Below are 17,030 nucleotides of genomic sequence, written 5' to 3'. Positions count from 1 at the left end.
TGGTGGGCCCCGGCTTTCCGTCAGAACCAACCAAGCGCTCCCATCTGCGCACCCCGGTGGGCCCAGCGTGGGGACCGCGCGGCAGCAGTCCCCACCTGCCCCTGCTCCAGAGGTGCGCTTGTGACAGCCACCACGGCCAATGTCCCACACGTGACGGCAGCATGCCTCGCCACTCACCTTCTTCTCTGTCACGTGGTTTGAGACCTGCATGGCAACCGAGTGGCCCACGTGTGCGGCCAGCAGCGCGGCCCCGCTGTTCTCAGACTGAATGCAGGCCACGCGCATCTGCTGCCACCAGGGGGACACGGACTGCGAGTCCCAGGTCTCATCGATGGCCACTGCAGGGACGAGGACAGGCGCACGGGTGAACCCAATTGGTTATTTTTGTCTGATCTTTCATTTTTAAAACTAAATTTCGTGAAAATGGACCTGTATATTTCTGAATACAGTGTAAAACAGATCTTACAAGCTATGCATTCAGGGTACGTCTATTCCACTGCTTTATCACGGTCATCCCGTTTCTCAGTCAGTACTTATCCTTAACCCCTCTCTGGAATATTTTCATCATTAGTGCAAACTACTCTTGAACGTATTACTAGAGGCAACTGTTCTGATGACGTGAAAAACAGGAATATTCCCTCCCACGAACAGCAATTCTCCTTACTGAGTTAAGAAAACGTATCATCCGTGGAATCATTTATGATAGCACAAGCGTGATTCAATTTTCATTCATTAACGCATGCTTCAAACGCATTAGGAACCTTTGACACAGAAACCAGCCTGCGCGGTAACAGCCTCCATGCCTCGCCTGCTCCTCCCCTTCCCCCGACGCCGCGCCCTCCTCTCCCATGCCCGAGCCCCAGCCCACCTTTCATCCTGCTCAGGAGGGACAGCATCGTGTGCAGACAGCAGACAGACCACGGCTTCTCCAGGACAGCCTTCTCCCTGGAGAGCCACACACTCAGCAGCAGAGACTGAAATCAAGGTGACATCTTTTTCAGAGCAGAGGCACAACTGGCCTAACTGCGGGCCTGCGCTGTCCTACCCAGCCCCGCACGCGGATGCACAGCCTTCTGGCCGGCGGCTGGCGGCATCGTGTTCCAGGAGGTGACCTGAGAGTCTTCATTATTCGCTGCACAGCCGCAGGAGTGACAGGGAGGACCTGCGTGCCTGACGAAGGTGCCTCGCACCTGGCAGAGGGCAGCACCAGTATGAAAACTATCCACTCCCACTCGTAAGTGGCTAGCAAGTTAGGAAAAGCCTGTTTAGACAAGGCGCCCCAGTCAACACAAGTGACTTCCAAGGTGCAGCAGCGTATTTCCTTAAGTTTACATTTTTACGGTTTATAAAATCTGCTCACAGATACCCTGGGAAAATAAGGATTTTGATGTCACAGTGTCACATCTGGAGATACTGGAGCCTGGGGGAGGCCTGGGCTGCTTATGACGCTGCGTGCATTTATGTGAGAAAAGCTCTCAACCCGGGATGAGATGTCACCTGGGATGGCTCCTACGTCTGCCTCTGTCTCTGCCGCCTGCAGGAGAGCTCTGTGAGTGCCTTCCTCGGCTTCATCTGGCTGACTGCCAGATCCAATGGCTTGGCTCCAATAATCTCGGAAAGTTAAAGTGGAGGGAGCCAAAGAAGCCCACTGGGGCCAGCGGTTCTGGGACTGAGTACCACACTTCCCGATGGACTCCAATAAAACTACCCTTTACGTGTTTTCAAAATGACACACAGGAGTGCAGACAACACACCTCAGTCGGCGCTGACTGAGCACAAAGCACCCTCGCGTCTCCCTCTTCCTTTGTAACTTTTCATCTCAAGAGTCACCTTCCCCACTGAGGACATGAAACGCAGAGTCCCAGAGCCCCTCCCGCTAACATGGCACTCAGGATCAAAACAAGACGCGACTCTGGAAACCCACAGGGCTCATTCGGATTTCACCAGCCATGTGTGCACAATGTGTGTGCGTGTGTGTATATGTGTGTGAGCGTCTGTGCAATCTTACCACTCAGGTACTTCTGTATCCTCACCACAACTCGACAGCAAGCCACCAGAGACCCTTCCTTCCCAACTACGCACTCCCCGCTCGCGGAGCCACGTGAGTCCGCTCTGCACCCTCAGGCGCGCTGTCACGAACGGCACGCCAGCAGCTGTGCAGTGCGCGACCTTTTAAGGTTGGCCTTTTTTGCTTCCTTCAAGTTGCGGTGCTTCTCAATACTTCATCATTTTCATTCCTGACGCCCAGGACGGATGCACCACCATCTGTTTATCTACTGAAGGAGACATTAGCCTAGTACCCCTCATGTCAATCCTATGCACGCTTCTAACCGTCATCCTTCCTGACATGTGTTTACTTCATGGAGAGGTGGAACAGAATCCAGTTTTACAGGACTTAAATATTCAATGAAAACAATGCACTCCACGGCTCCACACTTGCAGGCCTGAGTCCTGGCTGGAGCTGAGAGGAGAGGAGCAGGACAGAGAGCGTGCTCACACACGCACAGGTGCTGGGTGGCTACTGCCACGGGAGCGACCCAGCCAACTCTGCTCAGGAAGAGCAAAGATTTAGTGCTGTAGCTTTTCCATGGGATGATTCTTTGGCTTTATATTTGCTGCAGCATGAGGACTGTATCCTAGCAGATGCTCAAAGTTCAGAAATGCGGATCACAATTTTAGATAGCTTTAAAGGAAGCTTATTTTATTCTCTAAGAGTTTTTCTTTAGTTCTGTGATGACAACTTTTACTGATGATCCACCACTGAAACTGCAGTTACGTCAGATGTCAAATTTATTTTAGGTCAACGACAGAATGTACTTGTTACCATTTACAGGGAGCAAAAATAAAATAAATAAAATTTTACTAAATGTGGTGAATGTCAATCTTCCTCATGTCCCTAAGACAGCTGCATGTGTGTCCTGTGACAGCCAAAAGGCAAAGATCCCAGTAAGACTCACACTTCTCCACACCCGTGCATGGAAGAACTGCAGCTGGGAAGAAACCTTACCAGCAGCAACTGAGGGCTGAGTCCAGCAGCTTCCAAAGTGAGGCACATGTCCTCGGTAGAGCTTTCTCCATGCAAGCACTTCCAAAAGAAGAAGCTGCCTAGTAGACAAAAAAGAAACACATTCACCAGAAACCAGTTACTCTTTGGACTGATGATCTTCCTCAACTGCAATCTAAAATTCCAGGAGCAAAATGGCATGAGAAGAATGAATGGTTTGATCTGATTTACTAAAGCAGAGACAGCAAATCATCACACATCTAACTCTGCCTCTTTAGTACACTTACCAAAACAACACACCCAACGGTGCATATACATCCAGAGTATCCTTTGTTCACCAAAATACATACGTTAAAACTCTGGTCAATTTAATCATAAAACAATGAAATCGCTGAGACACTATGCTTTCAGAAATGAGAGGATGTGAAGAACAGCTCAGCAGGGTACCCACCTAAAGCCACATACTCCTCTTCGCTTATCTTCTTTATGCTGAGCGCATCCTTCTCATACTCCAGGTATTCCAGGAAGGTCTTGACAGGCAGCACACCGTCTCTGTCATCAGAGAATCGAACTGCAGTCCTGGTGTTCTCTTGTTTATATTTCTCTAGTAATGCCTGGAGCTTAAGCAGTTCTTTTTCATCAAGCCTTAGTAACACAGCCAAGTCCTTAAGAACAGAAACAATAATGTTCTGAAAAGAGCGGCCTCCTTCTGTGAATCTACCAAGGTGAGCCCTGCTATCTGGGCTGAAGTTCAAGGGCATAAACAAAAGATGACTGTTTAAAACTGATACAACAGCGAGACTGTACTCAAAATTTTTACTCTCAAATTACATTTTTATAAGTAAAGAGGTTATTTGAATAAGCTAATGTTAAAAAACTATAAACTAGTAAGAATACCATTTTGGAAAATTTCTTCAAATACCCTCTATTCTGTCAGGATTTTAATAAACACATATTATCATACAATCAAAAAATAATAAAAGATGTCACTGTAATTCTTATTGGGCTAAAACTAGGGAAATATTTAGAATTAAATGTTTATACACTAAATAGCAAAAGTTTTATAAAACAAATATGTGAAAAAACAGTTTTCCCTGAATCTACACGTAAGTCCTTTGTGTAGCTCTCAGCGATACAAAGAAGTGAATGTCACAGACAACCCGACAGCCGTTCAAACTGCTCGGCACACCACACGTGCAGGAAGATCCGAAAGCAGAGCCGGTACATGCACACAGACACAGTGCCCGCAACTCTGGAACACATGAGTGTGGGCAACCAAGAATCAACAAATGGGAGCATATCAAATTAACAAGCTGCACAGCAAAGGAAACCACTGAGTGAAGAGACCACCGACAAAACTTTGCCAGCTGTCCCTCAGAGAAACACTATCTAGAGTGGTGGCGAACCTATGGCACGCATGCTGCCGCGGCTCGCTGTTACTGTTGGGAGCTCTAAAAGCCCTAATCTCACAATGCAGACCCCCCACATTTAAAGACCCTGTTAAAAAATGGGCATCTGAAATGAACAGATACTTCTCAGGTAAATGCGTGAAATTCATCAATACATGAGAAAATGTATGACACTGCTGGCTGCTTGAGAAATGCAAATTAAAACAACACTGAGATTCCATCTCACTCCAGAAAAGAACGGCTGTCATTAGAAATCACCCAATAACAACGGCTGGTGAGGCTGCGGGGAAAGGAACTCTTCTCTGCTGTTGGTGAGAACATAAATTGGGAGAACCACGATGGAAAGCAGTATGGAGATTCTTCTAAAAACTAAAACTAGAAATTTGACTTCACCCAGCTATTTCCCTGCTAGGTATCTCCCCAAAAGAGCTGAAGACATCATGCCACAGTGATGTGCTGCATACCCATGCATACAGCAGTGTAATTCACAATAGCTAAACCTTGGAAACAGCTTACATCTCCACCAACAGATGGACGGATAAAAGTAATGGGATATTTACATACCACGGAGCACGAGTGTGCCATAAAAATAATAAACTTGAGTCATTTGTAGGGAAATGGATGAACATTGAGACCATAATGTTAAGTGAGCCAACTCAGACACACAAGCTTAAATATCGCATGGTTACTCTCATGAAAAACTATATAAAGTACTAAAAACATATAACGTATAAAATAACAGACAACAGGAAAAAAGTGGGAAAAAAGCTACTGTAATTCAGTGCGGATAATGTACCTAAAAGTGTACTTTGACTTACTACAAGTATTTTATAGGATCTTTGGCCTAGTACTCTGATTTTCAATCCGTATATACTATAATTGACTTTGTAAGGTTTTGAAAGATAAATGAATCTGATGCTGGAAAAATAAAAGAAGGATGGAGGGGAGAAGGAAATCGAAATGTGCTGTGTACATGCACCAATCCCCACAGTGAATGTAGCTGTTATGTACTGCAAACACGTACGAATAAAAATTAAAAAAAAAAAAATGCACCTTTAAGCTTAAAAAAAAAAAAAAAAATTGGCTTGCTACCTGCCAAAGACTGAAAATAGACCCAAGCCTATCACCATGCACCAAACTCAAGTCAAAATGGTTCACAGATCTCAATATTAAACCAGAAACACTAAATCTATTGGAAGAGAAGGTAGGTAAAAACCTTGAAGACATAGGGGTAGGCAGAGAGTTCATGAACAAAAACCAAATTGCATGTGAAACACTTGAAAGAATCAACTATTGGGATCTCATCCTACTGAAAAGTTTCTGCACATCTAAAGAAATCACCAGCAGAGTAAAAAGAAAACCCACAAACTTGGAAAGAATTTTAGCTGATTGTCTCTCAGACAAAGGGCTTCTATCTAGAACATATAAAGAATTAAAAAATATCAGCCCCTCCAAATTCAAAGACCCAACCCAAAAATGGGCAGCAGAGATGAATACACACTTCTCAGACAAGGAGATACAAATGGCAAATAAATATATGAGAAAAATGTTCAACATTAGTCATTCGAGAAATGCAAATTAAAACAACACTGAGATTCCACCTTACCCCGGTAAGAATGGCTAGCATTAAGAAATCAACCAATAACAAATGCTGGCGAGGCTGTGGGGAAATAGGAACCCTTTTCCACTGCTGGTGGGAATGCAGACTGGTGAAACCACTGTGGAAATCAGTTTGGAAATTCCTCAGAAAACTAGGTCTAGAGGTCCCATTCAACCCAGCTATCCCCCTGCTGGGTATTTTCCCAGAAGATCTAAAAACATCATATCACAGTGATGTATGTGCACCTATGTTCATAGCAGCACAATTTATAATTGCTAAAATGTGGAAACAACCCAAATGTCCATCCACTGAGGATTGGATAAGGAAATTGTGGTACTTTTATATAATGGAATATTACTCAGCTGTAAAGAAAGATAAACTTGAGGCTTTTATAGGTAAATCGTCACAACTAGAGGCCATACTCGTAAGTGAAATAAATCTAACATACATGTGCAAGCACCGCATTGTTTCACTAGTGTAAAACCTGAAAGAGTTAATTTAAACTAGGAGATATGATAGACATTGTGAATTGATAGGAAAGCACTCAAAGGTAAAGTGCAACTGGGATGTGGGAAAAAGAGAAGGGAAAGAAGGAGAAATTTTATATGTATGTATATGCAGGATAGTCAACATGGCTGTTCTACTGTCTTGTATTTCTTTGCTGAAAGAAACTGTCAGTGAGTCGTTGGTTGATCAGCATTGCATGTCTCTGTTTTCATGAGAAACCACTTTGAAGGTATCAATATGTAACACAACAAGCATTGTTTATTCCCTACCACTGTGTTCGTAACTCCGTACTGTCTGTACTGTTCCTCTGCTATTTTGTAAAATGTTGTCTGTCTGTTAATATTTTCCTCCTTTTATTTCTAAAAAAAAAAAACCAAAAGTAACAGAGGAGATGATTTTACATGATACTGAAACTTGAGATTACTCACTCTGTCAGAGAACTGTGTGTCTGACTGAAAATCACGGGAGTTTAACTGACAGACGGACTCATAAAGATGCAGCAATTTCAGTTTACTGGCGCAGAACCGCAGCAGCCCCTCATCCAAGGACTCGAGCTCTGGAAGGCACAGGAAGCAGGAAGAGCTTGGTCAGCACACCCACAGCCCGCCTGCCCGCCTGCCTCCCTCCCTCCTTTCCTTCCGTCTCTTCACACTCTTCCTTGGCACTCAGTTACAGTAAGACTACAATGCTTAAGTTACGAGAGATTGAAAGCAGACACAATTTTTCCATCACAGTAAAATGTGTAGCTTTTAAATGAAATAAGATGCTCCAGGAGGAGGAACACGGGGAAAGGAAGGCAGAACTGTCCTTGTCTCACACCTGGAGTGACATGGGGAAGCAGCTGTGAAGGTGCCCGCTGCCCCGCCCGTCCCGGACGCAGGACAGACAGAAGCTGCCGTCCTCCTGCCGCCCACAGGGAGAAGACCATAAAGTCCATCCAGGGGCCGTGACCCATGGTCCTCGAGAGGCTGCAGGACCCGAGCAGAGCGCACCTGCGCCCTCCAGCAACGGGCCGTGCCTGCTTGGTGCCCATGCGCACCTGGGAGAGCCCTCTAGATCACCGACACACTTCTCTACCACACCTTTGACTGCATGGCTAAGTAAGACAAATACTACTCCATGAAACGACAGATGTGGAAGTCCTCAAGCAATCTTCATTTAGGGTACAGTAATGCGAAATTCCCTTAGTACTTATAGCCAGTAGTAACACTTGCTGCACAAAATCCTGGAAAATTTTAAGGAACCTCATTTATGGGCCCTGTGATGGTTTTATTTTATTTTATTATTTTGGCTTTTTGAGACAAGGTCTCGCTATGGAGCTCGGGCTGGCTTTGAGCTCACTTTGTAGCCCAGGCTGGCCTTGAACTTGCAAAGATCCTCCTGCCTCAGCCTCCCGAGTGCTGGTATTACAGGCAGGCCTGGCTCCCTGTGATGATTTTACAGCACTTCAATGGCACAGTGAGGGGACCCCAGTCATTTAAACATGCTGATATTAGATAGCTTTAAGGGGAGGGGCTTTATCAGCATACTGTTCTTTCAATTTTTATTTACTCTTTAAAAGATGATAAAGCAGACTTCACTGAGGACCGCTGTGACCCTGCCTCGGTCTGGCGGGGGTGGGGGCTACACTCAGCCCCGCTGTGTGCTGTCTGTCTGTTTTTCACTCTGGGGACTGAGCCCAGGGCGCCGCGGTGCTAGGCAGGCTACACCCTCAACTCTTTCTTTGTGTTAAGTGAACATTCTGAGACAGGGTCTAATTGCCTAGGCTGGCCTTGAACCTACTATCCTCTTCACCCTCCAGAGTAGATGGGATTCACTACATCAACTGTGGTTTTTTGTTTTTTGTTTTAAGACAAGGTCTTGCTCTGTAGTTCAGGATGGCCTCAAGCTCAGGGCAATCCTGTCTCAGCCTCCCAAGTGTTGGGATTACAGATGTGCACCACCATGCCTGGCTCAACTGTGTTTTTTAAAAGTACTTCTAACAAGCTGTGCACACTAACGAGCTCACTGTTTACCAAAGTCAGCCTTGTACTCTGCTGAAAAAGTCATCACAAAAGCCTCAAACTCTAGGTCTGAAGTCTTGAAAGAACATACGATGTTTTGAATCAACATACGTTGCCTTAAACACAACTAAACAAAATTTAATTAAATGTAAAGCTGGCTTTATGTGAGTAACATGACAAGCAAGAATTCCAAACTAGATACTTCTTTTGCTACAACTTAACATGCTAGAATTAAGAATAAAGTGAAGTGTGATAGCTTGGCTGGAGAGACTATGGAGTTAACACAGCTTCAATCTTTGTTTTCTGAGACAGCGTCTCACTCTGCAGCCCAGGCTGGCCTCAAACTCACGGTAACCCTCCTGCCTTAGCCTCCAGGTGCTGGGATTGCCTGGCTTCAAACAGAATTCTCAAACAGTAACGATCTATGAAAAACTCACAACAAATACTTTAACTAAAGTCTTTGAGTCTGGAAGTGTGAACTGTGCTCATGAGGTAAACAGATGAACTGAAAGCGTCAGCATCTTCTGTCACGATGGCAGTCAGAAGGACGTCACGTGAGAACGCTCCCTTCAGAAACTGCTCTCCCATGAAGGCAAGGGAAGGACAAAGGCCGCGAGAGCACTCGGGCATTTTTGGCACAGACCATTAGCTGCCCCCATGCCGACGGCTTCCGTGGCGTCCTCAGGCCTGCAAAGACCGCTTCTCAGTGTTCTTACTGACAGTCCACAATAGTGGGGGTCACGCCAAAAGTAGTCAAATAGGAAGCAGCGTCACCACACGCAGAGACGGCTCAGACACAGATCAGTGTCAGGAGCCAGCACGCACAGGCCGCAAACACAGAAGGTGCGACCCAGGTGTCCTCACTCTCATCTACAGTACACCTGTCCAGGTGACAGCAGCATGCACCTGAGCCCTCCAAGGACAGGCGCGGGGCCTCCCGCAGCACAGAGCCGGTACCTTGGCTCTGCAGGGCGTCCACCACCGTCTGCGTGACGTTTCTAAGGCAGGACAACGGGAGACGCTCACTTGCCAGGATGCTCTCCAAAGCCTAGAAGGAAGACACTGGATGAGGCCAGTAAACATTTCCATTTTTAAATTCTACCTTTGCCTACATTTTCACTACTCCACACTGCAAAGAGAAGCTCGCTATTTGAGGTGCTCGGCGGACAGGCCCGAGACGCAGGCTGCACCAGAAGCAGTTGTGACCCATTTCACGTTGGGCCACACACGGTGTACGACCAGGTCCAGGCAGAAAGCAGAGCTTAGCAGGCAGCTGCTGCTGAACAGACAGGGCGACTTGCCAGGAATGAGTCTGGACGAGCCGCTGCTCCAAGCAGAAGTGAAAGAAGGGCTGCCCGCAGTGGAGGTGCAGCCGCCTCACTCTCCGCCTCCCCACGCCCCGGTCTGGTCCTCACAGCCCCACGCAGCAGTCCCCAAATCTCTCCACAGGGCCACCAGGACCAGGACCTGCAGTTTCTAGTTATACGTGCACGCGGGCACATTAAGTTGGATTTTAACTGATGAAACTAAGCATTGAAAATTTAGATAAAGGATGCGGCCAGAGACAAATTCCAGATCACCGCACAGTGTCTGTGGGAGAGACGGGCCTGGCTGCGGTTGTGTGTCCGCAGGCCTGAGACAGGACGAGGCGAGCTCGCTGCCTCAGGAGCCGCCTTCCGTGCAGGGCCGACACGGGGCCCGCGCCTCCAGCTGTGCAGCGCCTCTCCCAGTCCCGTACAGCATTCTTCCCTCCTTCTGTGGCCATGGGACAGGGATCAGTTTTGCTATTGGGTTTTCCAGGATCTTAAAGAAAATCCATTTTCGTCCATGATTCAGCAGTAAAATTAAAAAAACCTCATGAAGGCAATTCTCATTCCGCTCTAATTTCCCAATTTTGTTGTTTCATGGTGTAAGATTAGAGTGGAACTGCTGGGGTTATGAGCATCGCTGTGATGGGCCCCTAAACGGCCTCGGGAGGTGCCCACCTCGTCACCAGTAACAGTGAAGAAAATGAAAGCCAACAGGCAGGCGGAGCAGGGGAGCAGCACGCTACCACAAAACAGCACCAAGTGTTAACCATGACTGCAACAGAAAGCCGGCGTCCCTCAGTTCTCCCGCGCGTGGCTCTGGTGCACAGCTCCTGGCGCCCCCACATTTCCTGAGCCACAGGCTCAAGGAGAATCGCCCGTTCCCGGTCCAGCTCGGCACATCCCCACTGACGAGCGTGCTGAGAATCGGCTGCTGAAGCAGATGGCGTGTGGCCGGGTCTTGACGCAGAGTTCCTAAGACCTCCGTCACTTCCTGGGTGTTACGAGCATGGCAACTCCCAGGGGCCTCGGGACAGTCTTAGGATGGTGGTGGAACCCACATGGGGAGGAGAGACTCAGAACTTCTGAAGCCACCCCAGCCTCTAGGGCATGGGAAGCAGCCGGAGCGCTGCGTCCTCCCCCGTGCCTGGCCTGTCTTCTCCTCCCTGGGCCTGGGCACCTTTGTCTGTCACACCTTCTACAGCACCCAGGGAAACGTAAGAGTCTCTCGAGTCTGAGAGATGCTCCAGCAAACAAATGGAGCCCGGAAGGGATCACGGTGGGTCAGAAGCTCAGGTGACACCTACCACTTCCGCCTGGTTCTGAGTGGTGGGCAGTGTGGGTCTGAGCCCCAACCCATGAGATCTGACGTTCTTGCCAAGTGGACAATGTCAGAGCTGAGCCAACGAGGACCCCCACCCGGGGCCACCTGGCAAGCCTGCTAGAGGCGGCCGGTGGGGCCAGCCCCACCTCACAGTAGACTAGCGACGGTGTGGGTGAACAGGAAGTCACTCTGATTGGCTGTTTTCTTACATTCTCACGACATCCTTTTATATCACTTTTTATTTCATTGAATTAAAATCATTTATATTTGTGAACTCTTTAAAACACTGTACACATAGAAGCAGTGGGTCTGTGCCAGCGTGCGCAGAGCATCTGGTACGCTTGGCGTTGCTGCAGGCCAGAGGCACCCATTTGTCAGGTAATTTTCGACAACGTTCTCTACACCACTTGCGTGCGTTTCTCGCTGGTCCTAAGTAAGCTTCTATAAAGGGAGTGTTTTTTGAGTGACTTGCACCTGCAGCATTACTTCACGGGTTAACAGATGTCAGTAATGAACTCCCTGAATTGTAACACGGAAATCTTGCGAGTACCCCACTGCTGATGTATACAAAATGCATTTACAACTGCTGCACCATAAATTAGCTGCATTACAATGTTTACACCATTTCAATGTCCTCCTTAAGAACCTGTAACATGATGACATCTGATCTACTACGTGAACACCTTTCTCTGTAGTACTGTCATCAAAGACAAGATCAGGCTTTATGTTTTCAGGTTTTCCTTGCTCAACACACATGTATGGTTTTCACAAGCCATTAACATACCAACGGTTCTTTCATCAGTCCATTTAACAAATTTTACATCAGAACTATTTTCAAAGTTTATGATTTTGCTGTGTTTTTGTTTGTCTTTGGCTGTATTGGTAAAAATTTTCACTATGGCTGTACTGTGCTGTACAAATATGTTTCTTGTTGTAGAAGTTCTTGTGCTGGGGGCATATTCGAGTAATACCCATCTGCTTACAACGTGTGGTTTTCAAAGTACAAGCCGTTCGTTAATTTCAAAACACCATGGTAGGAGTGCCCATGCTCCTAAGGGTTTGCACTTTTTCCTGCACAGACATGTAGATCATAGGTGCAAGCATTAGGTGAACAACTACGTGATTTTATCCTGTTTTTATGTCCTTTTCCTTTGACATACTGGTGAAAATGTAGAGGTCCTTGCCATAAAAATCATACTTTTGTCTATCACCACCTTTTCCAGGTTTTATTGTGTTCCTGAGTGCACTAACAACTCCTTCCATGATCTCTCTACATTTACCCCAAGGCTCCTCGGTTCTGCACGTGGCACTGTCAGAGAGAGATGTGAGCAGTTCAGAGTCACCAGAAGCGGTCACTCTGCTCAAGGCTTTTGCACACCCATTGTATCTGCAGACCATACAGTCTAACGTCTGCTGGGCACTAGTCCCACAGCCAGTAAGACACCTATAGAAATTCTCACCTTGCTAATTGTGACAGATTCCCAGCACTGTTGAGGCTTTCTTTTTGTGCTAAAGCGTATCTACTTGTTTCCCCAATTACACTTGTGAGTATCTTCTCAGATACAAGTAATTTATACCACACAAAAGGATCCCTGCAAGGGACAGCACTCATCGGAAGCTCTGTATCCCCACGGAGAGGGCGTGTGTGCTGTACCTGCGTCCAGTGTCACCGCCCCTGCCCTGCACTCACCTCCGAGTCTGCACTGCGTGCCGTGGGCAGTCACCTAGCGCCCCATGAGTGACAGAGAGGTGGTAGCCCTCCTTACTGGCCCCTGCAGCAGGCCTGCCCCCTGCACAGCGCTGCCAGCTCTGCCCATTTTCAGCCATGGCCACACTGGTTGGTATCTTAGCTGGGGAGGGGCTTTCAGGACATCAGCAGTGCAGCAACCTCTCTTCAGGCAGCTAGACGGTAGTTGGTGCTTCTTCTTTAATACTGTTACTACAACTGCTATTACGCCTGCTTCCATCATCTTCTGCCAGTGCTCTCCATATGCTTGTTGGATCTATTTTCATGTTGCAGATTAATACATCAAAGACGGGTTGGGTGATTTTTGTTTCTTTTTACTGTGTACCTGATTCGGAAACAATCCCCAAGGACAGCTCTGAAGTCTAGCCTGCTCCTTCCTGCAGTGCAGGCCAGGCCAACGCATGACCCCAGCCGCCCGCAGCCCCTGCCCTGCTCTGAGCCTGAACGAGGGCTCTGCAGACGGCACGTTTCCTATGTACTTCACGTGCATGAGGGATTCCCCCAGTGCTTCCTGGTTTCTCTGATAACTCCACTTCTTCATCAGTGTTGTGTTTTTCTTTGCATTTTTTAAATTGTTGACACTTTTTTTCTTGGAAGCATTTGCTTTACCAGGCATCCTGGCCTAAGTAGTATAATTATGACGCTTTCAAAAAATTGAGATGGATTCCTCCTCAACGTGTCAGAGAGCTGTGCTCACAAGAACTTGTGCCCAACACCCAAAGCTCCGCAGCATTTCCTTACGTGCTGGGAGTTACAAAGATAAAGATACTCGGTGAGGTTCCCGCCTGAAGGCTTTTCAAGCCGGGCAGGATGGGAAGGCTCACGCATGCGGAGTACTAGAAAACTCGCACCTGCGCACCACCTCACTCAGAGCAGAGCCGGGGCTGTGGGCAGCCTGGCGCGCACTTGTCTGGCCTTGGGCTCACTGCCAGCACTGCGGAAATAAAGGGGGTGGCACAGGCGTTCAGAGCTGTCCGGGGGACTGAAGGGTCACCTAAGAAGCCATGGAGGCAGGGCAGAGGCAGCTTCGAAGGGGTCTGGTAGGATGAGAGCAGAGAAACTGTCAGTTACCACACTGCCGCGTGGCAGAGGCGGCGATCTGACTGTACCATGGACACTGCAGCTGAGGCGCACAGGGCTGCCACACGGAGCACGGGATATAAGTGAGTATCAGCCGATGGGGCCCGAGCTAGTTAGCCACTATTCCGAAAAGCAGTTTCTCATCACCTAGCACAGTCTGGGCAGTCATACCTGCGAGGGGTGGGGTACACACCGACAGTCCCAGCACTGCGGGAGGCTGAAGTAGGAGGACTGCAAATTCAAGCCCGACCTGGGCTCTTAGGGACTTAGCCAGACCCTGTCTTATCACTAAAAGGCCAGGGACGTAGCTCAGCGCAGAGTCTGGGTTGAATCCCTAGCATTGGAGAAGGAAGCGGCAGCCATTCCACATCTAGCAGCGGGGCAGATGTCAACTGGAGCCAGACTCGCGTGTGCGCGGCAGGGAGCGTGCTAAAGGGCAGGCGCAGCGTCAGGGTTTGAGATGGCAAAACTGGACTCGGCCTAGCCGGCCCCTGACGGAGAGCAGAGACAGCCAGTCCCAGGGCAGAGGCCACCTGTCACCACCACCGCAGCCCGGCCCCTCGGGGACACCTGCTGCCAAAGGGGAGACGAGTCCGGCCAGCAGATGGCACGGCTCCGTTCACAGCTCACAGAAGCAGGCAATGCCCCGGGAGGGCGCGCACACACACGAACACACACATTGTAACCATGAAGGAAGGCAAAACTGAAACGTGCCAACTCTGACTCGGGGCTCCCCGAGGGCTGAGCAGCGAGGGTGAGAGGAGGAACAGGCCCTTCGGAGGGGCGGGCAGCCCCAGCCCAGGCCAGGCGCCACTGCGTGTGGGTGTGATTACCACGCCTCGCCTGCACGCGGCTCTGGACAGATGTCTGCAGAAAGCACAGGCGCTCGCGTACGGGAAATGACTGAACACGTAAAGAAGAGACCAGAACTTCCTGGAGTCACAGGAAAAGCGGCGGAGAGCACGGGTGGAGAGGTGAAGACGTGAGCAGCAGGCTGCAGCCTGCCGCGTCTAGAGGGCAACCGGCGGGAGGCTTCCTTCGAGCCATGCAGGAGCCACTCCGCAGGAAGGCTCATGGGTCGTGCTCACTTACTTGTGCTTTGGTGGCAGGGTACTTAATATCTAGAATTAACTCCTTTATTTCTGTTTCAATCGAATCTGCAAGAGAGTCAAAGCCGAGTTTTCACTTTTTGTGGCAGTGAGGAGGACAGACACCCGGGACCCTCGGCCAGCCTGCACTGGGGCTCCCTGGCGTCACAGTTCCGGGCCCTGGGCACTCCACCCCACAGCGCCCACCGCTGCCACCACCTACCTGGAACGGGCGGCCTGGCTTTCAGCAGGGCTGCCAGCCTTTTCACCAGGTGCACGTCCTTGGCCCGCTCGCACTTCTTGTCACTGAAATACCGAGGCGACAACTCCTTGTAGTGCGTGAGGCTGCCTTCCCCCTCCAACTTCCCACTGAACTTGAAAGCAGTCAGCCTGACGACCCCGGCCCAGTGCAGGGGGCGAGGTCAGCAGAGGGCGCAGGGCGCAGGCACCGGGCCTTACCTCAGCGCCAAGTGGAAGGGGACATTCACTGTCTTCACACTTCCAGACACCGGGTCCACGAGGCAGATCTGGTACGTCTGTGGCTGCCAGCTTTGGCTGGTGACATTGTTTAGGCCCATTATTTTATAGCCAGGATACAACAGCCTAAGAGAAGCACACACCAAGACAGTAAAGCTATTAAACGAAAAGCCAAAGGCACTGTGACCCCAGCTAGGGAACCGCATCTTCTCCTCAGGTCAGGAGCATTAGCAAGGCCGGGGCCAAAGCCGGGAGGAAAGCAGGACCCGACGGGCAGTTCTTCCTGTAACGTGGTGCCAGAACTAAGAGCACACAGGCGAGCTCATGATTCAGAGGCAAATACAGGAGAAGCTACAGGAGAGAACACTCCGACTCCCCAACCCCATGCAGCGTGGCCGGCAGCTACCCGAAAGCTGCCTTTAGGGACAGCATCCCGGGATCCCTGGCAGCGGCGGTGGCCAGGGCCGAAGCTCACCGGCAGTGCTTGCCCACGTTGAAGGCTCCGACTCGAGGCCCCTGCTGCGTGCTCCACACCTCCAAAATCCCCCTCCTTGGCGCATAGATCACAAGGAACTGAGCCACCCGGCTGGGGCCCTGGCTACTTCCGAAGGGGGCGGGGTCGGCCGTCTCCGGCGCTCTCTCCTGGAGGTCCTCCACGATCTGCGCCCACCCGACCTGCGCGTCTCGGTACCCTGGGGACGCAGAGCGGAAGCGGTAGTTATGAAATGAGGTACAGCAGCAACCCCTGGGGAACTGGGGAGGACGGCATCAGAAAAGCTACATAAGCCCATTATCGTTTTCCTGTAAATATCTTAAACAGAAGAGATGATCACAGCTATGGCCGTCACTGAAGCTGAGGGGCCCCTCTGCCCCTCTGTCTGGGACTCCTTTCCTCCAGAAAACCTGGACGACGACCAGGTCTGCCTCTGAAGTAAAGGCCTCGTTAACGTGTGAGATCTGGTCACTGTCCTGCCGCCGGAGCCCCGCACGGACAGAGGCACAGCCACAGTGGTGGCTGAGGACGCTCCGCGTGTCGAGGCACCTCTCAGGCCAGCACACAAGGGTCAGGAACACGGCCAGGCCACCTTACGACTGCGCGGTGCGCCAGCCGCGGAGTCCCCCTGGACCGGCTGCACAAGTCTCAAGAACACAGCTTGGACGCCATCGAGAAGACAGCCCTGGGGACACGGCGCCTGCAGCCCGACACTCATTTCCACACACAGACAACAAGGCACGAGGCGGGCAGACTCTGCTGTCTCCAGTCTCTGGCCAGGTCGGGGGCCCATCCAGTCCCGGGGCATTCACTGTCCTCCGGTCCTCCTTCTCCACACCAAGCACGGCCAAGGCGGCTCTGCGGTGGAGCTCCGGCCAGCGTGCAGCACACACATGCCGCTGCTGCGCGTGGCCCGGAACCGCGCACCCCCACCCCGCTCCTCAGACTCTGCTCCACCACGCTGGCGGAGCGGCTCGAGGAGGCGCCCGCA

The 17,030-nt window shown here is 50.0% G+C and overlaps 1 protein-coding gene across 3 annotated transcripts in view; it reads right to left on the bottom strand.

Annotated features, from left to right (window-relative positions):
- Rab3gap2 (RAB3 GTPase activating protein subunit 2 (non-catalytic)) overlaps positions 1–17,030 on the bottom strand; it is a 72,200-nt gene that overhangs the window by 10,653 nt on the left and 44,517 nt on the right. For all 3 annotated transcript variants that reach the window (XM_005409268.2, XM_005409267.2, XM_005409269.2), the window contains exons 14-23: positions 16,022–16,238; positions 15,529–15,672; positions 15,293–15,375; positions 15,074–15,138; positions 9,481–9,571; positions 6,949–7,076; positions 3,456–3,669; positions 3,008–3,105; positions 869–974; positions 178–338 (exon numbers count right to left, since the gene is read on the bottom strand). In XM_005409268.2, the coding sequence (XP_005409325.1) occupies positions 178–338; positions 869–974; positions 3,008–3,105; positions 3,456–3,669; positions 6,949–7,076; positions 9,481–9,571; positions 15,074–15,138; positions 15,293–15,375; positions 15,529–15,672; positions 16,022–16,238 (1,307 nt within the window). The remainder of the gene's footprint in view (positions 1–177; positions 339–868; positions 975–3,007; positions 3,106–3,455; positions 3,670–6,948; positions 7,077–9,480; positions 9,572–15,073; positions 15,139–15,292; positions 15,376–15,528; positions 15,673–16,021; positions 16,239–17,030) is intronic.

Source organism: Chinchilla lanigera, unplaced genomic scaffold (genome assembly GCF_000276665.1).
Source record: "Chinchilla lanigera isolate Chin_1 unplaced genomic scaffold, ChiLan1.0 scaffold00119, whole genome shotgun sequence".
Taxonomy (NCBI): domain Eukaryota; kingdom Metazoa; phylum Chordata; class Mammalia; order Rodentia; family Chinchillidae; genus Chinchilla; species Chinchilla lanigera.
The sequence above is the reverse complement of the archived record's forward strand: the minus strand, read 5'-3'. Positions and strand labels throughout refer to the sequence as shown.